This window comes from Ascidia mentula, chromosome 4, assembly GCF_947561715.1.
Source record: "Ascidia mentula chromosome 4, kaAscMent1.1, whole genome shotgun sequence".
Lineage (NCBI taxonomy): Eukaryota > Metazoa > Chordata > Ascidiacea > Phlebobranchia > Ascidiidae > Ascidia > Ascidia mentula.
In genome coordinates, this window is record NC_138569.1 from 22,225,704 (window position 1) to 22,245,527 (window position 19,824).

At 35.8% G+C, this 19,824-nt stretch overlaps 3 protein-coding genes across 17 annotated transcripts in view; all 3 read left to right on the forward strand.

The window, feature by feature from the left end:
- The window catches only part of LOC145898687 (uncharacterized), a 38,816-nt gene that overhangs the window by 14,717 nt on the left and 4,275 nt on the right, over nucleotides 1–19,824 (forward strand). For 8 of the 14 annotated variants that reach the window (XM_082987237.1, XM_082987238.1, XM_082987241.1 and 5 more), the window contains 9 exons: nucleotides 17,052–17,123; nucleotides 17,187–17,375; nucleotides 17,715–17,786; nucleotides 17,850–18,038; nucleotides 18,379–18,450; nucleotides 18,514–18,702; nucleotides 19,042–19,113; nucleotides 19,177–19,365; nucleotides 19,704–19,775. In XM_082987237.1, the coding sequence (XP_082843363.1) occupies nucleotides 17,052–17,123; nucleotides 17,187–17,375; nucleotides 17,715–17,786; nucleotides 17,850–18,038; nucleotides 18,379–18,450; nucleotides 18,514–18,702; nucleotides 19,042–19,113; nucleotides 19,177–19,365; nucleotides 19,704–19,775 (1,116 nt within the window). The remainder of the gene's footprint in view (nucleotides 1–17,051; nucleotides 17,124–17,186; nucleotides 17,376–17,714; nucleotides 17,787–17,849; nucleotides 18,039–18,378; nucleotides 18,451–18,513; nucleotides 18,703–19,041; nucleotides 19,114–19,176; nucleotides 19,366–19,703; nucleotides 19,776–19,824) is intronic. The other 6 variants (XM_082987243.1, XM_082987248.1, XM_082987240.1 and 3 more) reach the window with 5 other exon arrangements.
- LOC145899807 (putative mitogen-activated protein kinase kinase kinase 7-like) lies at nucleotides 2,734–3,855 on the forward strand. Its single transcript, XM_082988720.1, has 2 exons — nucleotides 2,734–3,517; nucleotides 3,659–3,855. Exons 1-2 carry the CDS (start codon nucleotides 2,734–2,736, stop codon nucleotides 3,703–3,705), a joined length of 831 nt encoding a protein of 276 aa, XP_082844846.1. The 3' UTR covers nucleotides 3,706–3,855.
- On the forward strand, nucleotides 6,284–11,475 carry LOC145898690 (atlastin-like). Of its 2 annotated transcripts, XM_082987252.1 has the most exons (13): nucleotides 6,284–6,619; nucleotides 6,675–6,806; nucleotides 6,870–7,025; nucleotides 8,854–8,913; nucleotides 8,981–9,215; nucleotides 9,309–9,493; nucleotides 9,644–9,715; nucleotides 9,778–9,966; nucleotides 10,306–10,377; nucleotides 10,441–10,629; nucleotides 10,971–11,042; nucleotides 11,105–11,293; nucleotides 11,425–11,475. In XM_082987252.1, the coding sequence occupies exons 1-13, from the start codon at nucleotides 6,413–6,415 to the stop codon at nucleotides 11,431–11,433; spliced, it is 1,767 nt and encodes a 588-aa protein (XP_082843378.1). In that variant the 5' UTR covers nucleotides 6,284–6,412; the 3' UTR covers nucleotides 11,434–11,475. The 2 variants fall into 2 exon arrangements, with proteins under 2 accessions (XP_082843378.1, XP_082843379.1); XM_082987253.1 differs by lacking the exons at nucleotides 11,105–11,293; nucleotides 11,425–11,475 and having other exon boundaries at nucleotides 10,892–11,016.

Genomic DNA, 19,824 nt, shown 5'->3' on the forward strand with positions numbered 1-19,824 from the left:
GGATTTTGCAGAAAAATGAATCGTTCAACTATACCCACTCATTTGCATTTTTTGTTCCAACTCTTCTCTGTGCAATGGCATCAAATTTAGTTGCTGAAAAATGTCAAAGCCCTTCCCCAAGGGCTGGGTATTGTAACATTTATGCTGTGATATAATGAGAATGACTTGGCAGTTCGTACCAGGAAGTATAACTCCCTTTTTCTCGGGACGACACAGGAGAATTGTTGTAAGATGCAATTATCGATAACGTGCTCTCACACGATCGCATAATTCAAGTGCCACATTGTGAAATGCACTGGGCTTTGGCCTAGTGTGGTTTCACCAATCTGTTCTACATTTTGGCGTGCTCGTGGGACCAAAAACGTCTGATTCCCACATATCTGTGTTGTGTCTTGGTGTATTCTGAATAAAACAAACTAACCCAAGTTTGGTTTATCTGGAGTCAGGAGTCAGGAAACAATTCAATTGCAGCTGAACACGTAATCAACAAACAAACAACCCCAATTTCTACAGACGTTTGACCTCCAAATTGGTCATATGATCTTCCAGGAGGCCCAACAAGTCCTTGCTCTGTACAGTCTCATCCAGGAGCAAAATTTTTTTTTGAACTTTGTTTAATTTTAGGTCCCTATGTAAGTCACAAGACCCATCAACGGTCATTGGGAAACAAGCGGAACAGTCGCTAGATACATTACAGCAGAGGGTCTTGAAAACAGGATTTCTCCAATTTAATACCCATACAGGTCCTGCAGACAGGGTGTGTACACGCAGTTATACAATATATAACTTCAAATCGTAGTAAATTGAAACGATACCCAATGCAGGCAGCAATTATAAGGAGAAAGCTGAAAGACATTTGCTGGAAATCATTGTTTTCTACGGGATATTTACGAAAGACGTCCATGTGTTATGGAAGTTTTAATCGAATATCTCGCAAATTTTCCTCATAATGAACAATCGGTTTAGTCTGACAATTTAAAAAAAATCCCTGGGTACTTTGTAGTTTATGTTATCCGCATAAAGCACTTCTGGTAAATGAAGTTTTTAAACCAAACAAGGGTACTTGGGTATCAAAAGTAACCCGGGAATATCTGCGTTTGCTTTTAAACTGGGGAATTTTCACAGGATTTGTTGTGTTGCACAGTTACGCAAGGGAGGATATGTTGAACCATCGGTCTTGAAAGGAAAGCACGACAATCAAAAACAACAAGCCAGAAAATAATTCAAAGCGTTGTTTGGTGAATTTGCTCCAGATCCCAGCACATAGAGAAATGCAATGATTAACTGGATGGCGAATTTGAATATGGAAGTAAATGAAAATAACAAAGGTCGTGTAAGAGATGTAGGACGTGTTGTAATCACAGGCACTGTAGGTGCTGCCGTCAGAGGAGGAGCAGCTGCTAGTGCTGTGGCGGACGCGAAGTGCGGAGCTGTTTTGGGGCCAAAGGGTGCAGCTATTGGCGGAGCTATTGACATTGTGGGTGGGGTTGTATTAATTGTTATAAAGGAGAAAAACGAAAAACTAAAGAGGGTGTGACCAAAATAACCTTGTATAACACTGACGTCCAAACGAAATCTTTATTGATGACCTTTAGCCATAGTCGGATATCCGGAATTTAATTAATTTGTTTCTCATATTTATTATACCTTGTGTCGCTGCATAATGTATTAAAACATATAAATAACCTAGGAAGGCCCTGAAATTTATAACTACGTTATGGTCGAGGTTAAAAATTCAAAGTTTCCCGATCATGCGTACAACGCATGCCCAAGTCCTGACGGTCAACCAGTGGCATGGGAAAAAAAGTAAAAGACACGAATCTCATTTCCGGTTTAGGTCAATTCCTGAGAGGATAATTTAGTTGCGAAAATTTGTAGAGATGTTGGCAGCAGAATAAACGCAAGCTGGTGAAGGCAGCGACATTGTAGTTGAGTTATAAACGTAGTTAGATGGTTACAAAATACGCAAATGAGGTTGATATAAACATAGGCACTTGCTTGGCAAATATTGAGTAAAATTTAATTAAATTAAAGTAGGTACCTTTTGGCCAAATAATTGTTAAAGTCAGCCTAAACGTAGGTATTTCCATGACCAATAATTAATGGTCAAATTAAACACATATTTTCCTCGCAAATAATTATTATGATGAAATTTAAACATGAATAATCTATTTAGGGGCATATATAGAAAAAAACGTCAGAAATGTGACTGCAAGAATCAGCCTTTTGCAGGTCGGTAACCGACGGATTTCCGTTTACAAATCAATGTAATATTCCTAGGGCTCCGAAAGGAGTAACAGACGATCACAACAGCATAAGATCTTTATTTAAGAAATATTAATTTCGGCATCTTCAGTTTCTGTCTGAAAACAGAATAGCAATAAAAAGTTAAATTAATTAAAACCACAACAAAAACAAAAACAACAACAAAATAATATAACTCCACAGTAAGTCCACTTTCGGGGCTACCATGACAAAAGGCCAATGCGATTAAAACGATAAAAACTGTTTTCTGCGACACGCGGCTGTGGTAGCAAGAGAAGCGACGAGAGACTGCACTGAAGGTGTTTGTGGCCAAACGCAAAAATAGGTGGTGGACGCAAGGGCAGTGACGTAGAACTGCGATAAGGCGATTACGCAATAACGCACACAGAATACAAAAACAGTGATGGAAATGAAAACATAGTGAATGTCTACGGTCTTGTTGAATGGGGATTTTCAGTCGGTATCGTAATGGAGTTTTGCAGAGGTGGAAACCTTAGAGAAGTCCTACTATGTCATGGAAACCCTCCTGGAATTGCTCTCGGGTTGGCCTTACGGGTTCGGTTTTTAACCAACATATCCGATGCTCTTGCATTCTGCCATAGTTTACCCGACAAGCGTCTGATTCACACAGATGTTAAACCTGAAAACGTACTGCTCACTGAGTATCTGATCTGCAAGTTGTGCGACTTTGGAGGGGCAGAACTTGCAACAGTGGGCGCTTCGGCTGTCTTTGATCCGTCGGCAGTAACTAAAAAGGAAAAACCCCAGTACACTCCCTTCTACACAGCACCCGAAAAACTAAAAGATTTCATGATGAAACCAAGGAAAGAGCTTGATGTTTACGCCTTCGGGATAATGATGTACATGGTTCTCACCAGGTTATCACCTTATCCCGAACACATCCTGAGAAACAAGGATGATGTTCACCGTTTAGAGAATGCCGTTATCAATGGAAGGAGACCAGACCTCCAGGAATTGCGAAAGTGGAAATCTGCTCTTAACGGTGGCGACCTGGATCTTGCTGAATCCCTTGAGCAAATGATGAAGGGATGTTGGAGTGGTGATCCTTCAGCACGTCCCACAATGGTGCAGATAAGAAGAGAGTTGGATCAAGTTTTGTCAAAGCAACTACCGTCAGTTATCCTGCTCCAAGCAGCAAATGCCCTTGATAAAATGGATTCAATCTTGTCAGCGAGAGAACGTTATCGTGTTCCGCTTCACCAATTTTCCGCGGAGTCGATGACGTTTCCAAGTACGTAAACACACAACGCGAGCGGATGTTCGCGATAAATTCTAAGTTGAACCGTTTACAGAAATAGTGCAAAAGAAAAGGCACCAAAGTTTGTTTCAACATGTGACACATCAACATAGCAAATATTTCTATTTATTTTAGGAATGTCTTCGTCCCACGGTCAAAGCACTGCTGGAAAATCAGTCTAATGGAAATGATCTCTTGAATCATATTTTTCCAACCCAAACTTCGGTCGTGTTTCGTGGTCGGTAACAAAAGTACGAACATTTACCATGGAGATTACAGCAGAAACCAAACTTGTCTTGAAAACAATGAACCAGCAACAATGGAACAACAAACTACATGAAACCACTCGTCGGCTTCACTAACTCATGATGAAACCACTCGTCGGCTTCACTAACTCAATATCGAAATCGGAAGATTTTATTTGCAGATCTACAATCTTACTTTCACATATGTTGATTGCATATATTCATCTGTGAGCTTTGGTCGTTGTCTTCTTAATTACTTGATTCAACTTACCACTGCTTATGATTTGCATTAACTGTTATTAAATATAACCTTGCCTTCTCAATTGATATTAAATATTTAATCTATGGCTATGTAAGGTATTTTCACACGTCGAATACAAAAAATCTTACATCAGGTCAAACTGTCAAAGCATTCCACAATGTAGTTGTACACATTAGGCGTGAAACGTTTCCTTCTGAATATTTTGGATAACAGACAGATCTGTTAGTCTCCACAAAGCAGCACTTACGGTTCCTCTGTGAAGCCTCTTTCAACTCTGCAGACTGCACCACAAGCAGCGGACGGCCGCAGAGAAAACAGAAAATTGCATTTTACCAGTGGCGATGCAACTACATGCAAGTAATCTATGGGTCTGGTGAATTAACGACCAAAACGTCGAACACATTAAATATAGTTTTTTACAAATGAGCTTTTATGGTTGAGTTAACATTATGCCTGAGATTGCAAAGTTTTAATATTCTTTGTTGTGGAGATAATTACAGATTCGTTTGTAACTTTTCCATTAAAGCTGCGTTGTTTCGCCAAATCAACAAAATGATTTCTCGCTTTTTAGTGGAAGCCAACCATCGGTGTGAAGGACATGACACACAATCCTTGTTATGGGGTTGTTTGCAGACACAACAAACATTAACAGCGTCCAATAAAAGTTTATTGCGATCGGCATTCCAACACCAAGTGTTTACACAATATTGTTACCATGACATATTACACATAGTAATTAATTTTGCTGCAGTTTTAACTATTTTAATACCAAAACCAAATCTGTTGCTGCCATTTACAAACCCAGTATACGATAATCTACTTTGAAAGGAGGTAAACTTTTTGTTGTTGTTTATCCTTACGTAAATGTAATAGGAAGAAGAAGGCGTGTTTCCAACAAACACATTGTTGTCTCATATTAGGTTGGGACGATAATACCACAATTACATTGATGCGATATCAACCTCTACTTGTAATTGTCCTGCATTAATTGGTTGGAATATATTTGCCGTGCAGCCAAGGGCACAGGCAGACAGCAAAGAGATTCAAACGAATATTGCTGCAATGCAAGAACCTCATAATCGTGTTATTGTCGTTAAGAATATAAGTGGTGGTAAGTAATTTGTTCGAAATGTTAGTTAGTACCACGCGCTGCGTGTTTAACCACATGCAATTTACCCACTTTAAAGTGCTTTATCCTGCAACATCAGCATGTCAGTAATATGACAAATTCTTAAAATATGTTCGAAGTAATGAATGGACAGATTTGTGGTAGGGGTGACGCTCTGTGTAAGAATAACAAATTACTTTGGTTCTGGGATAAATCTCCTGGCAATTTTGTGTTTTCATGCTGTGTCTTGCTGGATACACTTACCAGGGTGTTAACATGCTTTGTGCTCGAAAAAAAGACAAAATAACTTATGCGACAATCACTGAACGCACTTTACGACGAAAAATACAGATTGTTATATGTACATTCTGTGTGCGCATGCGTTGATCTGAATTGATTGTTTTCTGTTGCACAGTTATGCAAGGGAGGGTACGTTAAACCATCGTTCTTTAAAAAGCACCTTGTTTGGTTGAGTTGCTACAGATGTTCAATCCCGGTATATAGAGAAATGCAATGATCAAGTGGATGAGGAATTTGAAAATGTTAAAAAAGAAGCTATGAAAAGTAGACTGAGAGATGAGTCACCACCGTATGCTGGGTCTTCTGACAGTTTGCTTTGTGTACGTTTGTCCTGTGACGTCAGCACACCTACATATGAGGTCGGCACACCTACATATGAGGTCGTTCGATGTTGTGTATTCCCAGTGCGGTGCTGGAGATTATCCATGCAACGACATTATTCAATTATTATAGCGTTTTAATTTACACACACATATATATATACAGGAATTAGAGTGTTCTTTACTGAGGTTGACGCAAAAGCGAAACTATTAAGTGACATTGAGTGAAGAGGAAAGTTGACCAAGTTAGAAAATCACATTTTCAGGTGAACGCCGTAGTATTTACGTTGTTCCTTCTATTATGTTAAATTGATATAACTGAGACCACACGCTAACTCCCATTACTTTTACTTCCCGCTTCGTTCACAACCAAATAAGGAAGAAGTCAATGTGACGCATTTTGTCATTTGCGTCATCTCTGTTTAATACAAACCCACCCACAAAAATGTCAGTGGCTGTTTGAACAATGCAGTAAGAGTGCAACAATGTTTGTTGGGCTTTTTCAGATTCAGTTGCAGTAATGACTTGTTCTGTATTTTTGGGAACATAAAAAATATAACAAACGTTTGTTCTTGAAACGAAGAAATAGTTTTGAACCCCGTGTTGCTTCCGTGTACAGAAATTGTTGTTTGTGGCAAACAAGCAGAATAAACTATGATCGAGTACAAACCTGTGCAAATAGTGAAGTTTGATAAAAGTGGGTTCATTCTTGTTGAAAACGAGCTTAAAAGAATATTTGAAAATCCAAAAGTTGCCAATACACCCGTTGCAATCTATTCCATTGCTGGAGCTTCTAGAACAGGAAAATCCTTCATGCTAAATTTCTTTCTGCGATATTTGTGGGCGAAAAACAACAAAACGGTAATATTTATATTAAGTAATGTAATCAGATGTTGACAACTTTCCCCATGTTAAGACTTCTGAATGCTTTTCACTGAACGATGATGAACTGGTTGGAGGTTTTGCATGGCGTGGTGGAGGCGATGCTCACACAGAAGGGATTTGGATTTGGGACGAGCCCTTCTTTATTGACACTGCAGAGGGAGAGGTGTTTAACTGTTATTCCATTTTATAGAAGTAAAGTTAAACATTATTATGTGATTTTCCATAGGTCGCATTGTTTCTGATGGACACTGAGGGAGCTTTTGCTTGCGAGGATAGCAACCAGAAATCTTCCCTTATTTTTGCGTTCAGCTCTCTTCTCAGTTCTTTCCAGATCTACAACATGAAGGAAACAATGAGGGCAAACGAACTACAGTTCTTGCAGGTAATATTAAACAGTTTTACATAAATCTCTTCAATCAGATTTTTTTTCATTTCATCTGATTATGTTTGGTTTAAGGCTTAACTTACAACAATAATTGTCAACAAATCTGTCGTTTAAAATTGTCAGGTACACTAATAACTGTGTTTGATAAAACGTGTTGGTACGGCAGAGGGAGGTGAATTTCATTGAAACCAAGGGCCGCAGACAAAATATCGTCCTGTATATACAGCCGGTGACCTGCGGTTAAGTTCATTTCGCTGGGAAATTTGAAATGAGTTGGTATTTTAACTTATACCACGTTCATCAGCATGCTCCAGGCAAGCTCTGTGCAAAATTTTAAAAAATCCTATGTACCGGAAAGGTTTCTAATGTTCGCCAATATCAAGCGGCTAGGCCTATATCACTATCTGCTTGATACATAATCGCATCCAAATTTACAAGTTTTTTTTGACGTAATATATGCCTTGTATGAACGAAAATAGTCAAAATTGATAGCATAGGGTTACATTTTGCTAAATGCTAAAGTTACATTTGATGTTTTTAGATAGTCATTGTGTTCTAATTTGTATGCTGAAGCTAATGTCTGCTAGCGTGTTCTTGCTGTTAATACTAAATTCGACTCTGTAAATTGGCCTGAGCGGTTTTTGCGTCTCTTTGATGGTTAAACCTGCTACTGCCCCGTTCTATAAAGCACCCAGAACCAAGATCTCTTTCCGAATAATTGTATTCATTTCTGTTATCTTCTTCATTACGACGGTACATTACAGCTTTCAATACAAAGTTGTTAGGATGCCAGCAAATAGAATGGCGAAGACTAGACTTTACTTGAATGAATTTACGGGTAAAAACTGGCTCTTTAACGCTCTCCATTATGAGAGCTGATTGGTCAATAATGTCACGTGATATCATGAGGCGCTTGAAGTAATATAATACAAGAACATAGGTGTGATGTGACATAAGCATAGGAGAACATTTTATGTGGTAAACAGGACGTTGAATGAATCACTTTACTTGAGAACATTCGATGAATTTATCATATGGGCCGCAGTATGGGATTATGCAGTGCATGTGCAAAGCGCTGGCCTCTGTGACGTATGTTACACACGCAAGACATTACGCAATACAAGCACTGTTTTCTGTGACGTATGTTACAACTCCGAGAGCAGATTTATTTATTTAATGGAAACACAGTACGTTTGCAATGTCAGGCAACGTAAAGTTTAATTTGTTCCAAATGTGTTAGTGACTGAGCTAGTAACTTGTACCGCGTGCCAGTTGTTAGTTTAGTGACCGAGACTAGTTGGGTGGCAGAATTAATGACAAAGAATGATAACGAATTGACATAGTAAAGTGAGAACGGGTATTTAACAAGTTACAACGAAAAAAGGTCTGTCGTCGAGCCGGATGCCAGAAGGCTGTGCGAGTTCTGCCGGAAAGCGGTCTGAAGCCTTCGGTCCGTCTGTGTTCCAAATGTGTGAAGAATTAAGTAGAGAAACATGCGTGTTGCTACAGTATATACTTTTGTCATGTTTTGATAAATCCTTTGAAGTTGTGTTCACTCGTGCGTGAAATAAATTCCGTTGGAAAATAAATTTATTCAGCGGAAACGACAGTAGTTATTTTAACTTTACCACGTTCATCAGCATTCTCCCGTCAAGCTCTGTGCAAAAAAATCCTGTGGACCGGAAAGGTTTCAAGTGTTCGTCTACCGGTAATGGATTAGGATCTAAACGCCGATCTAAATAAATAAACATTTTAAATATTGCTGATAAAACTGTTCCTGATTACTTTGTTATGTTTAAATCAACAATAATTTACTTTTTTTCAGTTGTTCACACAGTATGGAAAAAATGCTGTTCATGAGGAAAACTCTGGACTCCAGTTTCAAGTACGAGAACATTGCCTGGTTAATTAAAGGTCACATAAATTGTTACAACAATAAAATTTATTTTAAGGACTTGATGTTCCTTATCCGTGATTGGTCTGATCCAAGCTACCAGAGTGGTTTTGTGGGTGGCAAAGAAGTATTGCAAAAGTTTTTGTTATCTGATTCAAACAGTTCTGAAATTCAATCCGTGAAACATGATTTGGAAAGTTCATTTGAAAACATTTCATGTTGTATTCTGGAGCATCCAGGATTCATCGTCTCAAAGAAAAATTCCAAACAAGGAAGTTTTTTACAGATAGGAAGTAAGTGCAGTTTAGCAATTTTGATGCCTTAAGTTGTTGGAAAGTGTGACTTGTGCCTGAATCAATCCCAAAGTCAGATTTCTTTTAACCCAGATGTCAGTAAGGAATTTATTAACATCGTCAAACTGATGGTTAAGCAAATATTTTCCTCTGACAAGATTGTTGTAAAGAAAATCAACGAACAAATCTGTAAAGGAAAAAACTTTTTGCAACTTGCTGTGATGTATGGTCATCATTTCAGGAACAACAGAATGCCGGAAATACCCACAATCTTACAGGTATCTGTCTGCAAATTGCAAAACAAAACTGTCTGTATTAAAATGTTGTATTTACAAAAACCTCTTGCCTAAGGAATCCAGTGTGGCTATATATGTTGCTTGATCACTATTGGTTGTTGCATAAATTCACACATTTTAATTCATCTGCAGGCTATGGCAAACGTTTCAATGTCCTTTATCGTGGATGAGTGCAAGGAAATTTACTTGTTAAATATGAAGGAGGTAAGGGTTTCAAAATTTTACTTCAGTCGAATTACAACTGACTTAAATTTAATATTTTGCAGTATTGCGGAACTGAGTATAACAGCGATATCCAACAAATTCATGTGAAAGAAATGGAAGAAGCTTTGAACAAATTTGATCAACAACAAAAACTTGGCAACGCTCATTTATTCAAAGAATATCGAAATAAATTAAGAGACAACATCGACAGGGAGTTAACTTCCTTCAAAGAAAGCAACTATAAAAATTTTGTAAGTAAACAATTTTGCATTTTAAGTAAATTACTTTGTTTTGATTTGAAAAATATCAGCTTTATAGCGAAAGTAAAAAAGACATTCTCATAGAAATGTTGCTTTGGTGCAAAATAATTGGGACGCATGCTGGAATAAATTTTTTAGAATATCTGATTGGGAATAAGATAAACAGAAAACTCATCGGTCATTTAAAAACAAAATGTCAATGAATCTTAATTTAATTATCTGTTACAACATCTGTGATTATGTTTCACGTAGAATCTTGTGTGCTCTCTTCTAGACCACATAATCACTATCGGTGGTTACACAAATTTCTACATTATATTTATTCTGCAGGAATTACTAAAGGCAAAATTGTCTTCTCTCGTGGATGAGTGCAAGGAAATGTACCAGAGAAATATGAAGGAGGTAAAAGATTCAAAATTTTACTTCAGTCGAATTACAACTGACTTAAATTTTACATTTTTGCAGAATTGTGGCACTGAGTATAAAAGTGATTTCCAACAAATTCATGAGAAAGAAAAGGAAGAAGCTTTGAACAAATTTGACCAACAACGAAAGCTTGGCAACACTCAGTTATTCAAAGAATATCGAAATAAATTACTGGTCAACATGGACATGGAGTTTATTGCCTTCAAAGAAACCAACGATAAAAATCTTGTAAGTAAATTATTTTGCATTTTAAGTAAATTGCTTGTTTTGAAATTAAAAATATCTGCTTCATAACAAAAGTGAAACAGACGTTTACATAGAAATGTTTGTTTGGTGCAAAATAATTGGGACAAACGTCTGAATGAATTATTTAGAATATCTGATTGGGAATAAAATAAACAGAAAACTCATCGGTCATTTAAAAACAAAATGTCAATAAATCTTAATTAAATTATCCATTACAACATCCATATATTTTTGTTTCACGTAGAATCTTGTGTCCTCTCGTCTAGACCAACATGATCACTATCGGTTGTTACACAAATTTCTACATTATATTTAATCCGCAGGAAATACTAAAGGCAAAATTGTCTTCTTTCGTGGATGAGTGCAAGGAAATGTACCAGAGAAATATGAAGGAGGTAAAGTTTTAAGATTTTACTTCGGTCGAATTACAACTGACTTAAATTTTACATTTTTGCAGAATTGTGGCACTGAGTATAAAAGTGATTTCCAACAAATTCATGAGAAAGAAAAGGAAGAGGCTTTGGACAAATTTGACCAACAACAAAAACTTGGCAACGCTCATTTATTCGAAGAATATCAAAATAAATTAAGAGACAACATCGACATGGAGTTAACTTCCTTCAAGGGAATCAACTATAAAAATCTTGTGAGTAAATTATTTTGCATTGACATGAAAAATAACAATAGCTTCGTAGCAGCACTAAATTCTGCAAACAGACATGCACATATTTCTTGGATGTAAAATAATAGGGACAAACTTCTGAATGATTTGTTTAGAATTTTTGAGTGGGTTCAAGGTCAGCCAGAAGCTCATCAGCTTCTACAAAGCAAAAAAGTCAATAAATCTTGAATAAACAGCCAGTTAGAACATCCATGTTTACTTCTTCTGTGAGCTGCAGATAGATGGTCATTGTTTTGACCTATAAGGTCTCATCACTGCAGCTTGGTGTGATTCTACTGGACAACTTGGCTGATTATACGTTTATGTTTCATGGAGAATTCTGTGTGCGTTCGTAGACCACATAATCACTATCGGTTGTTACTCAAATTTATACATTGTATTTAATCTGCAGGAAATACTAAAGGCAAAATTGTCTTTTCTTGTGGATGAGTGCAAGGAAATGTACCAGAGAAATATGCAGGAGGTAAAAGTTTTAAGATTATTCTTCAGTCGAATTACAACTGTCTGAAATTTAATATTTTTGCAGAATTGTGGCACTGAGTATAAAAGTGATATCCAACAAATTCATGAGAAAGAAAAGGAAGAGGTTTTGAACAAATTTGACCAACAATCAGAGCTTGGCAACACTAAGTTATTCAAAGAATATCAAAATAAATTAGGAGTCAACATCGACATGGAGTTTATTGCCTTCAAAGAAACCAACGATAAAAATTTTGTAAGTAAATTACTTAGTATTGACACAAAAAATATCAGCATCATAACAAAAGTAATACAGACATTTACATAGGAAGGTTTGTTTGGTGCAAAATAATTTGGAAGCATGCTGGAATAAATTTTTTGGAATATCCGATTGGGTATAAGATAAACAAAAAACTCATCGGTCATTTAAAAACAAAATGTCAATAAGTCTTAATTAAATTATCTGTTACAACATCTGTGATTATGTTTCACGTAGAATCTTGTGTGCTGTCTTCTAGACCAACATGTTCACTATTGGTGGTTACACAAATTTATACATTGTATTTAATTTGCAGGAAATGCTAAAGGCAAAATTGTCTTCTCTCGTGGATGAGTGCAAGGAAATGTACCAGAGAAATATGAAGGAGGTAAAAGTTTTAAGATTTTACTTCAGTCGAATTACAACTGACTTAAATTTTAAATTTTTGCAGTATTGTGGCACTGAGTATAAAAGTGATTTCCAACAAATTCATGAGAAAAGAAAGAAAGAGGCTTTGAACAAATTTGACCAACAACAAAAACTTGGCAACGATCAGTTATTCAAAGAATATCGAAATAAATTAGCCGACAACATCGACAGGGAGTTAACTTCCTTCAAGGGAATCAACGATAAAAATCTTGTGAGTAAATTATTTTGTATTCACATGAAAAATAATGTAAGCTTCGTACCAGCACTAAATTCTGCAAACAGACATGCACATATTTCTTGGATACAAAATAATGGGGACAAACTTCTGAATGATTTATTTAGAATTTTTGAGCGGGTTAAAGGTCAGCCAGAAGCTCATCAGCTTCTATAAATCAAAAAAGTCAATAAATCTTGAATAAACTGCCAGTTAGAACATCCATGTTTATTTCTTCTGTGAGCTGCAGATAGATGGTCATTGTTTTGACCTATAAGGTCTCATCACTGCAGCTTGGTGTGACTCTACTGGACAACTTGGCTGACATGGAGAATTCTGAGTGCTTTCGTAGACCACATAATCACTATTGGTTGTTACACAAATTTATACATTGTATTTAATCTGCAGGAAACACTAAAGGCAAAATTGTCGTCTCTTGTGGATGAGTGCAAGGAAATGTACCAGAGAAATATGAAGGAGGTAAAAGTTTAAAGATTTTACTTCAGTCGAATTACAACCGACTTAAATTTTAAATTTTTGCAGTATTGTGGCACTGAGTATAAAAGTGATTTCCAACAAATTCATGAGAAAAGAAAGAAAGAGGCTTTGAACAAATTTGACCAACAACGAAAGCTTGGCAATGATCAGTTATTCAAAGAATATCGAAATAAATTAGGAGTCAACATCGACATGGAGTTTATTGCCTTCAAAGAAACCAACGATAAAAATCTTGTAAGTGAATTATTTTGCATTGTAAGTAAATTGCTTTGTATTGACAAAAAAAATAACAGCTTCATAGCAAAAGTAAAACAGACATTCACATAGAAAGGTTTGTTTGGTGCAAAATAATTGGGACGCATGCTGGAATGAATTATTTAGAACAGGGTTGTCCAAACTTTATGGGACGCGGGACGCATTCGGCAAGGAAATTAGATCGCGGGCCGCAGTTAACATTTTTCCTCTTATACACTGTCTCACCGTACCAGATGTAAAGTAAAACACGTACATGTGTAAATGAATCTTTATATTTATCATAAAAACATATTGGGGAATAGATTAAAGAAGCTAAGATGTGAATACTACGAATAAGAGAGTTTTGGAAATTTTGAGCAACGTCAGTAGACCAGGAAACCTTAAAAATAACTGACAAGTATGAATAAGAATAAACCATAAATTTATTCGTAAAAAATATTTAAGGAAGTACGTAAAACGGTACAGTTTACTTAAAATTCAGTGAGATGGGTGTGCCTGTATTTTGGAAGCCAGCTCCTTTGTGTCAATGTCAACTGAGGTTAAGGCTAAACGAAGGCAGGCTTCGAGAGATGTTTGTTTAAGTAGATTCCTCTCTTTGGATTTAATCGACTTCATTGCGGAAAATGCTGCTTCACAAAGGTAGGTACTGCCAAACATTGACAGCAAGTGCAATCCAAAACGGCATAAATTAGGATAATGCTCTTCAGAAAGAAGAGGCCAAAATTGAGTGATTGGCAGTGTAGCTTTGCTTAATAAAAACTGGTCACTTTGCAAGTCACACAATTCAAGCTGCAAATCGTCATCGGCTTCTGATATAGTTATAGTCAGCGGAGCATTGAATACATTGAAGTTTTTCTCAAGGTGCCGGAAATCTTGAAATCGCTTGTTGAAGTCTTCAATCAGGGTATCAAGAGTTTCAACAAAGCAGCAGAAGTTATTGTCCTCTATTTCTTTAGAAATAACGTCACAACTTGGAAAGTGAATCAGAATGTTACTTTGCAGATTACTTTTGAAGAGACATAATTTTTTGCGGAAGCCATCTATGAAACCATACAGAGAAGCAATTGTTTGATTCCTACCCTGTAAACTTAAATTGAGCTTATTCAGATGCTGAGTAATATCCGTGAAAAATGCTAGACCTTTCAGAAAGTTGACGTCTTGCAATAAACCTTTAAACCCATCAGTGTCTGCATTCAGTTCTTCTAAAAAGTTTAGAATCTCATTACGCAGACTGAAGAACTGCTGCAAACATTTCCCAGCACTAAGCCAACGAACAGTAGAATGGAGTGAAACGTCAGAAAATTCTGTATCCAAATCTTTCAAGAAATCAACAAGTAGACGATGTCTCAGCGCTTTATTACCGCCTCTAATGAAATTAATAATTTTCATTACATGCTGCATCACATCAGATAAACGTATACAGCGACTAGATAACGATTCTTGATGAATAATGCAATGAAGCATTGGGCAGTCGACTCCAGCATCTCTCAAGTACCCTATAACCCCTCTTTTAGCTCCAGTCATTGATTTGGCACCATCTGTAACGATGCAAGAGCATTTCTGAAATCCACCATACTTGCTCACTAAAGAATTCAGCGCTTCATAAATATCAGATCCTTTCGTAGTGGTAAAAAGTGGGAGTAAGCCGAGTAACTCCTCACTGACATTAAACTGTGAGTCAATACTTCTAATAAAGACAAGCAACTGGCTGACATCCCTTATATCTGTGCTTTCATCAAGAGCGAGAGAAAAATAAACACACTGCTGAATTTGATTCATGACCTTCTCCTGAACGAAATTGCTAAGCTCTTCAATACGTCTAGCAACAGTTTGATGCGAGAGTGGAATTTTTTCAAACCCACGAGCTGCATCGTTAAAGCCCATGGCCTTTCCCATAGCTATTGCACATCGCTTAATGAGATCACCGTCAGAGAATGCCTTTTTGGATTTAGCCATCAAAAGTGATACATCATAAGAAGCAATGGTTGTAGAAGACGAAGGCTTCACTAATTGAAACATGTTTTCTTGACGCTTACGCAGGTTTGATTTGAGATCATTGAGTAGGGCTCGCCGCGCCTCACCAGTGTATTTATCATAGCCAGTGACATGAAGAGTGCTGTAGTGTCGTTGTACATTGTACTCTTTCATAACAGATATCATTTCATTACAAATTAAACATAAAACTCGACAACTTTGTTCTTTCACCAGGAATCTCAATTCCCAACTATCCTTGAATTTACGTTTTTCATCAGAGATTTTTCTTTTCTGAGCCATCGTAAAAAATGTGGCACTAAGTCTGAAAAGAAAGAATAAAACAGAATGTAATGGAGGATTAAGTAAAACTGAAATTATAAAGAATATTCTCAGCATAAAGCACACAGCCAATATTGCAGAAAACATTTTATTTACAAATGCCTGACGTTTCGAGATAAACTTTTCTCATTTTCAAAGGCTACATTGTACCGGTTAGGGTTAGGCTAAACTGTTGAAAACTAGCATAAGACGTACGAGGCAGAAATTTAAGTTACGTAATAAACAATAACAATGCCTCTTTACCATTGTATTCATACTTGGTTGTTATGTCACTTATATGCGGATTTTTATAAATTTACCATTTTAAGGTTGTTTTTCTAGGGTCGGCTTATATGCGAGGATATACGGTAATTTTTAAAAGTTTTCTAGAAGAGGCGGCGGGCCGCATTGAAGGAGGTCGCGGGCCGCATGGGCCAGGCTTTGGACAACCCTGATTTAGAATATCAGATTGGGTATAAGATAAACAGAAAACTCATCGGTCATTTAAAAACGAAACATCAATGAATCTTAAATTACTTATCTGTTACAACATCTGTGATTATGTTTCATGTAGAATCTTGTGTGCTGTCTTCTAGACCAACATGTTCACTATTGGTGGTTACACAAATTTCTACATTATATTTATTCCGCAGGAAATACTGAAGGCAAAATTGTCTTCTTTCGTGGGTGATTGCAAGGAAATGTACCAGAGAAATATGAAGGAGGTAAAAGTTTTAAAATTTTACTTAAGTCGAATTACAACTGACTTAAATGTAATATTTTTGCAGTATTGTGGTACTGAGTATAAAAGTGATCTCAAACAAATTCATGAGAAAGAAAAGAAAGAGGCTTTGGACAAATTTGACAAACAACAAAAACTTGGCAACGTTCAGTTATTTGAAGAATATTGAAATAAATTAGGAGTCAACATCGACAGGGAGTTAACTTCTTTCAAGGGAATCAACGATAAAAATCTTGTGAGTAAATTATTTTGCATTTTAAGTAAATTACTTTGTTTTGATTTGAAAAATATCAGCTTCATAGCGAAAGTAAAACAGACATTCTCATAGAAATGTTTCATTGGTGCAAAATAATTGGGACGCATGCTGGAATAAATTATTTAGAATATCTGATTGGGAATAAAATAAACAGAAAACTCATTGGTCATTTAAAAACAAAATGTCAATAAGTCTTAATTAAATTATCCGTTACAACATCTGTGATTATGTTTCACGAAGAATCTTGTGTGCTGTCTTCTAGACCACATGTTCACCATTGGTGGTTACACAAATTTCTTCATTGTATTTAATCTGCAGGAAATACTAAAGGCAAAATTGTCTTCTCTCGTGGATGAGTGCAAGGAAATGTACCAGAAAAATATGAAGGAGGTAAAAATTTCAAAATTTTACATCAGTCGAATTACAACTGACTTAAATTTTACATTTTTGCAGAATTGTGGCACTGAGTATAAAAGTGATTTCCAACAAATTCATGAGAAAGAAAAGGAAGAGGCTTTGGACAAATTTGATCAACAACAAAAACTTGGCAACGATCAGTTATTCGAAGAATATCGAAATAAATTACTGGTCAACATGGACATGGAGTTTATTGCCTTCAAAGAAACCAACGATAAAAATCTTGTAAGTAAATTATTTTGCATTTTGAGTAAATTGCTTTTATTGACATAAAAAATATCAGCTTCATAGCAAAAGTGAAACAGACATTTACATAGAAAGGTTTGTTTGGTGCAAAATAATTGGGACGCATGCTGGAATGAATTATTTAGAATATCTGATTGGGAATAAAATAAACAGAAAACTCATCGGTCATTTAAAAACAAAATGTCAATAAGTCTTAATTAAATTATCCGTTACAACATCTGTGATTATGTTTCACGAAGAATCTTGTGTGCTGTCTTCTAGACCAACATGTTCACTATTGGTGGTTACACAAATTTCTACATTATATTTATTCTGCAGGAATTACTGAAGGCAAAATTGTCGTCTCTTGTGGATGAGTGCAAGGAAATGTACCAGAGGAATATGAAGGAGGTAAAAGTTTCAAAATTTTACTTCGGTCGAATTACAACTGACTTAAATTTTACATTTTTGCAGTATTGTGGCACTGAGTATAAAAGTGATTTCCAACAAATTCATGAGAAAGAAAAGGAAGAGGCTTTGGACAAATTTGATCAACAACAAAAACTTGGCAACGATCAGTTATTCGAAGAATATCGAAATAAATTAAGAGACAACATCGACATGGAGTTTATTGCCTTCAAAGAAACCAACGATAAAAATCTTGTAAGTAAATTATTTTGCATTTTAAGTAAATTGCTTTGTATTGACATAAAAAATATCAGCTTCATAGCAAAAGTGAAACAGACATTTACATAGAAATGTTTCTTTGGTGCAAAATAATTGGGACGCATGCTGGAATAAATTATTTAGAATATCTGATTGGGAATAAAATAAACAGAAAACTCATCGGTCATTTAAAAACGAAACATCAATGAATCTTAAATTACTTATCTGTTACAACATCTGTGATTATGTTTCACGTAGAATCTTGTGTGCTGTCTTCTAGACCAACATGTTCACTATTGGTGGTTACACAAATTTCTTCATTGTATTTAATCTGCAGGAAATACTAAAGGCAAATTTGTCGTCTCTTGTGGATGAGTGCAAGGAAATGTACCAGAGAAATATGAAGGAGGTAAAAGTTTTAAAATTTTACTTAAGTCGAATTACAACCGACTTAAATTTAATATTTTTGCAGTATTGTGGCACTGAGTATAAAAGCGATCTCCAGCAAATTCATGAGAAAGAAAAGGAAGAAGCTTTGCACAAATTTGACCAACAATCAGAGCTTGGCAATGCTCAGTTATTTGAAGAATATCGAAATAAATTAGGAGTCAACATCGACAGGGAGTTAACTTCTTTCAAGGGAATCAACGATAAAAATCTTGTAAGTAAATTATTTTGCATTTTAAGTAAATTACTTTGTTTTGATTTGAAAAATATCTGCTTCATAGCGAAAGTAAAACAGACATTCACATAGAAATGTTGCTTTGGTGCAAAATAATTGGGACGCATGCTGGAATAAATTATTTAGAATATCTGATTGGGTATAAGATAAACAGAAAACTCATCGGTCATTTAAAAACGAAATGTCTATAAATCTTAATTAAATTATCTGTTACAACATCTGTGATTATGTTTCACGTAGAATCTTGTGTGCTGTCTTCTAGACCACATGTTCACTATTGGTGGTTACACAAATTTCTTCATTATATTTAATCTGCAGGAAATACTAAAGGCAAAATTGTCTTCTTTCGTGGATGAGTGCAAGGAAATGTACCAGAGAAATATGAAGGAGGTAAAAGTTTCAAAATTTTACATCAGTTGAATTACAACTGACTTAAATTTTACATTTTTGCAGTATTGTGGCACTGAGTATAAAAGTGATTTCCAAGAAATTCATGAGAAAGAAAAGGAAGAAGCTTTGAACAAATTTGACCAACAACGAAAGCTTGGCAATGATCAGTTATTCAAAGAATATCGAAATAAATTAGAGGTCAACATGGACATGGAGTTTATTGCCTTCAAAGAAACCAATGATAAAAATCTTGTAAGTAAATTATTTTGCATTTTAAGTAAATTGCTTTTATTGACATAAAAAATACCAGCTTCATAGCAAAAGTAAAACAGACATTCACATAGAAATTTTTCTTTGGTGCAAAATAATTGGGACGCATGCTGGAATGAATTTTTTGGAATATCCGATTGGGAATAAAATAAACAGAAAACTCATCGGTCATTTAAAAACAAAATGTCAATAAATCTTAATTAAATTATCTGTTACAACATCTGTGATTATGTTTCACGTAGAATCTTGTGTGCTGTCTTCTAGACCACATGTTCACTGTTGGTGGTTACACAAATTTCTACATTATATTTATTCTGCAGGAATTACTAAAGGCAAAATTGTCTTCTTTCGTGGATGAGTGCAAGGAAATGTACCAGAGAAATATGAAGGAGGTAAAAGTTTTAAAATTTTACATCAGTCGAATTACAACCGACATAAATT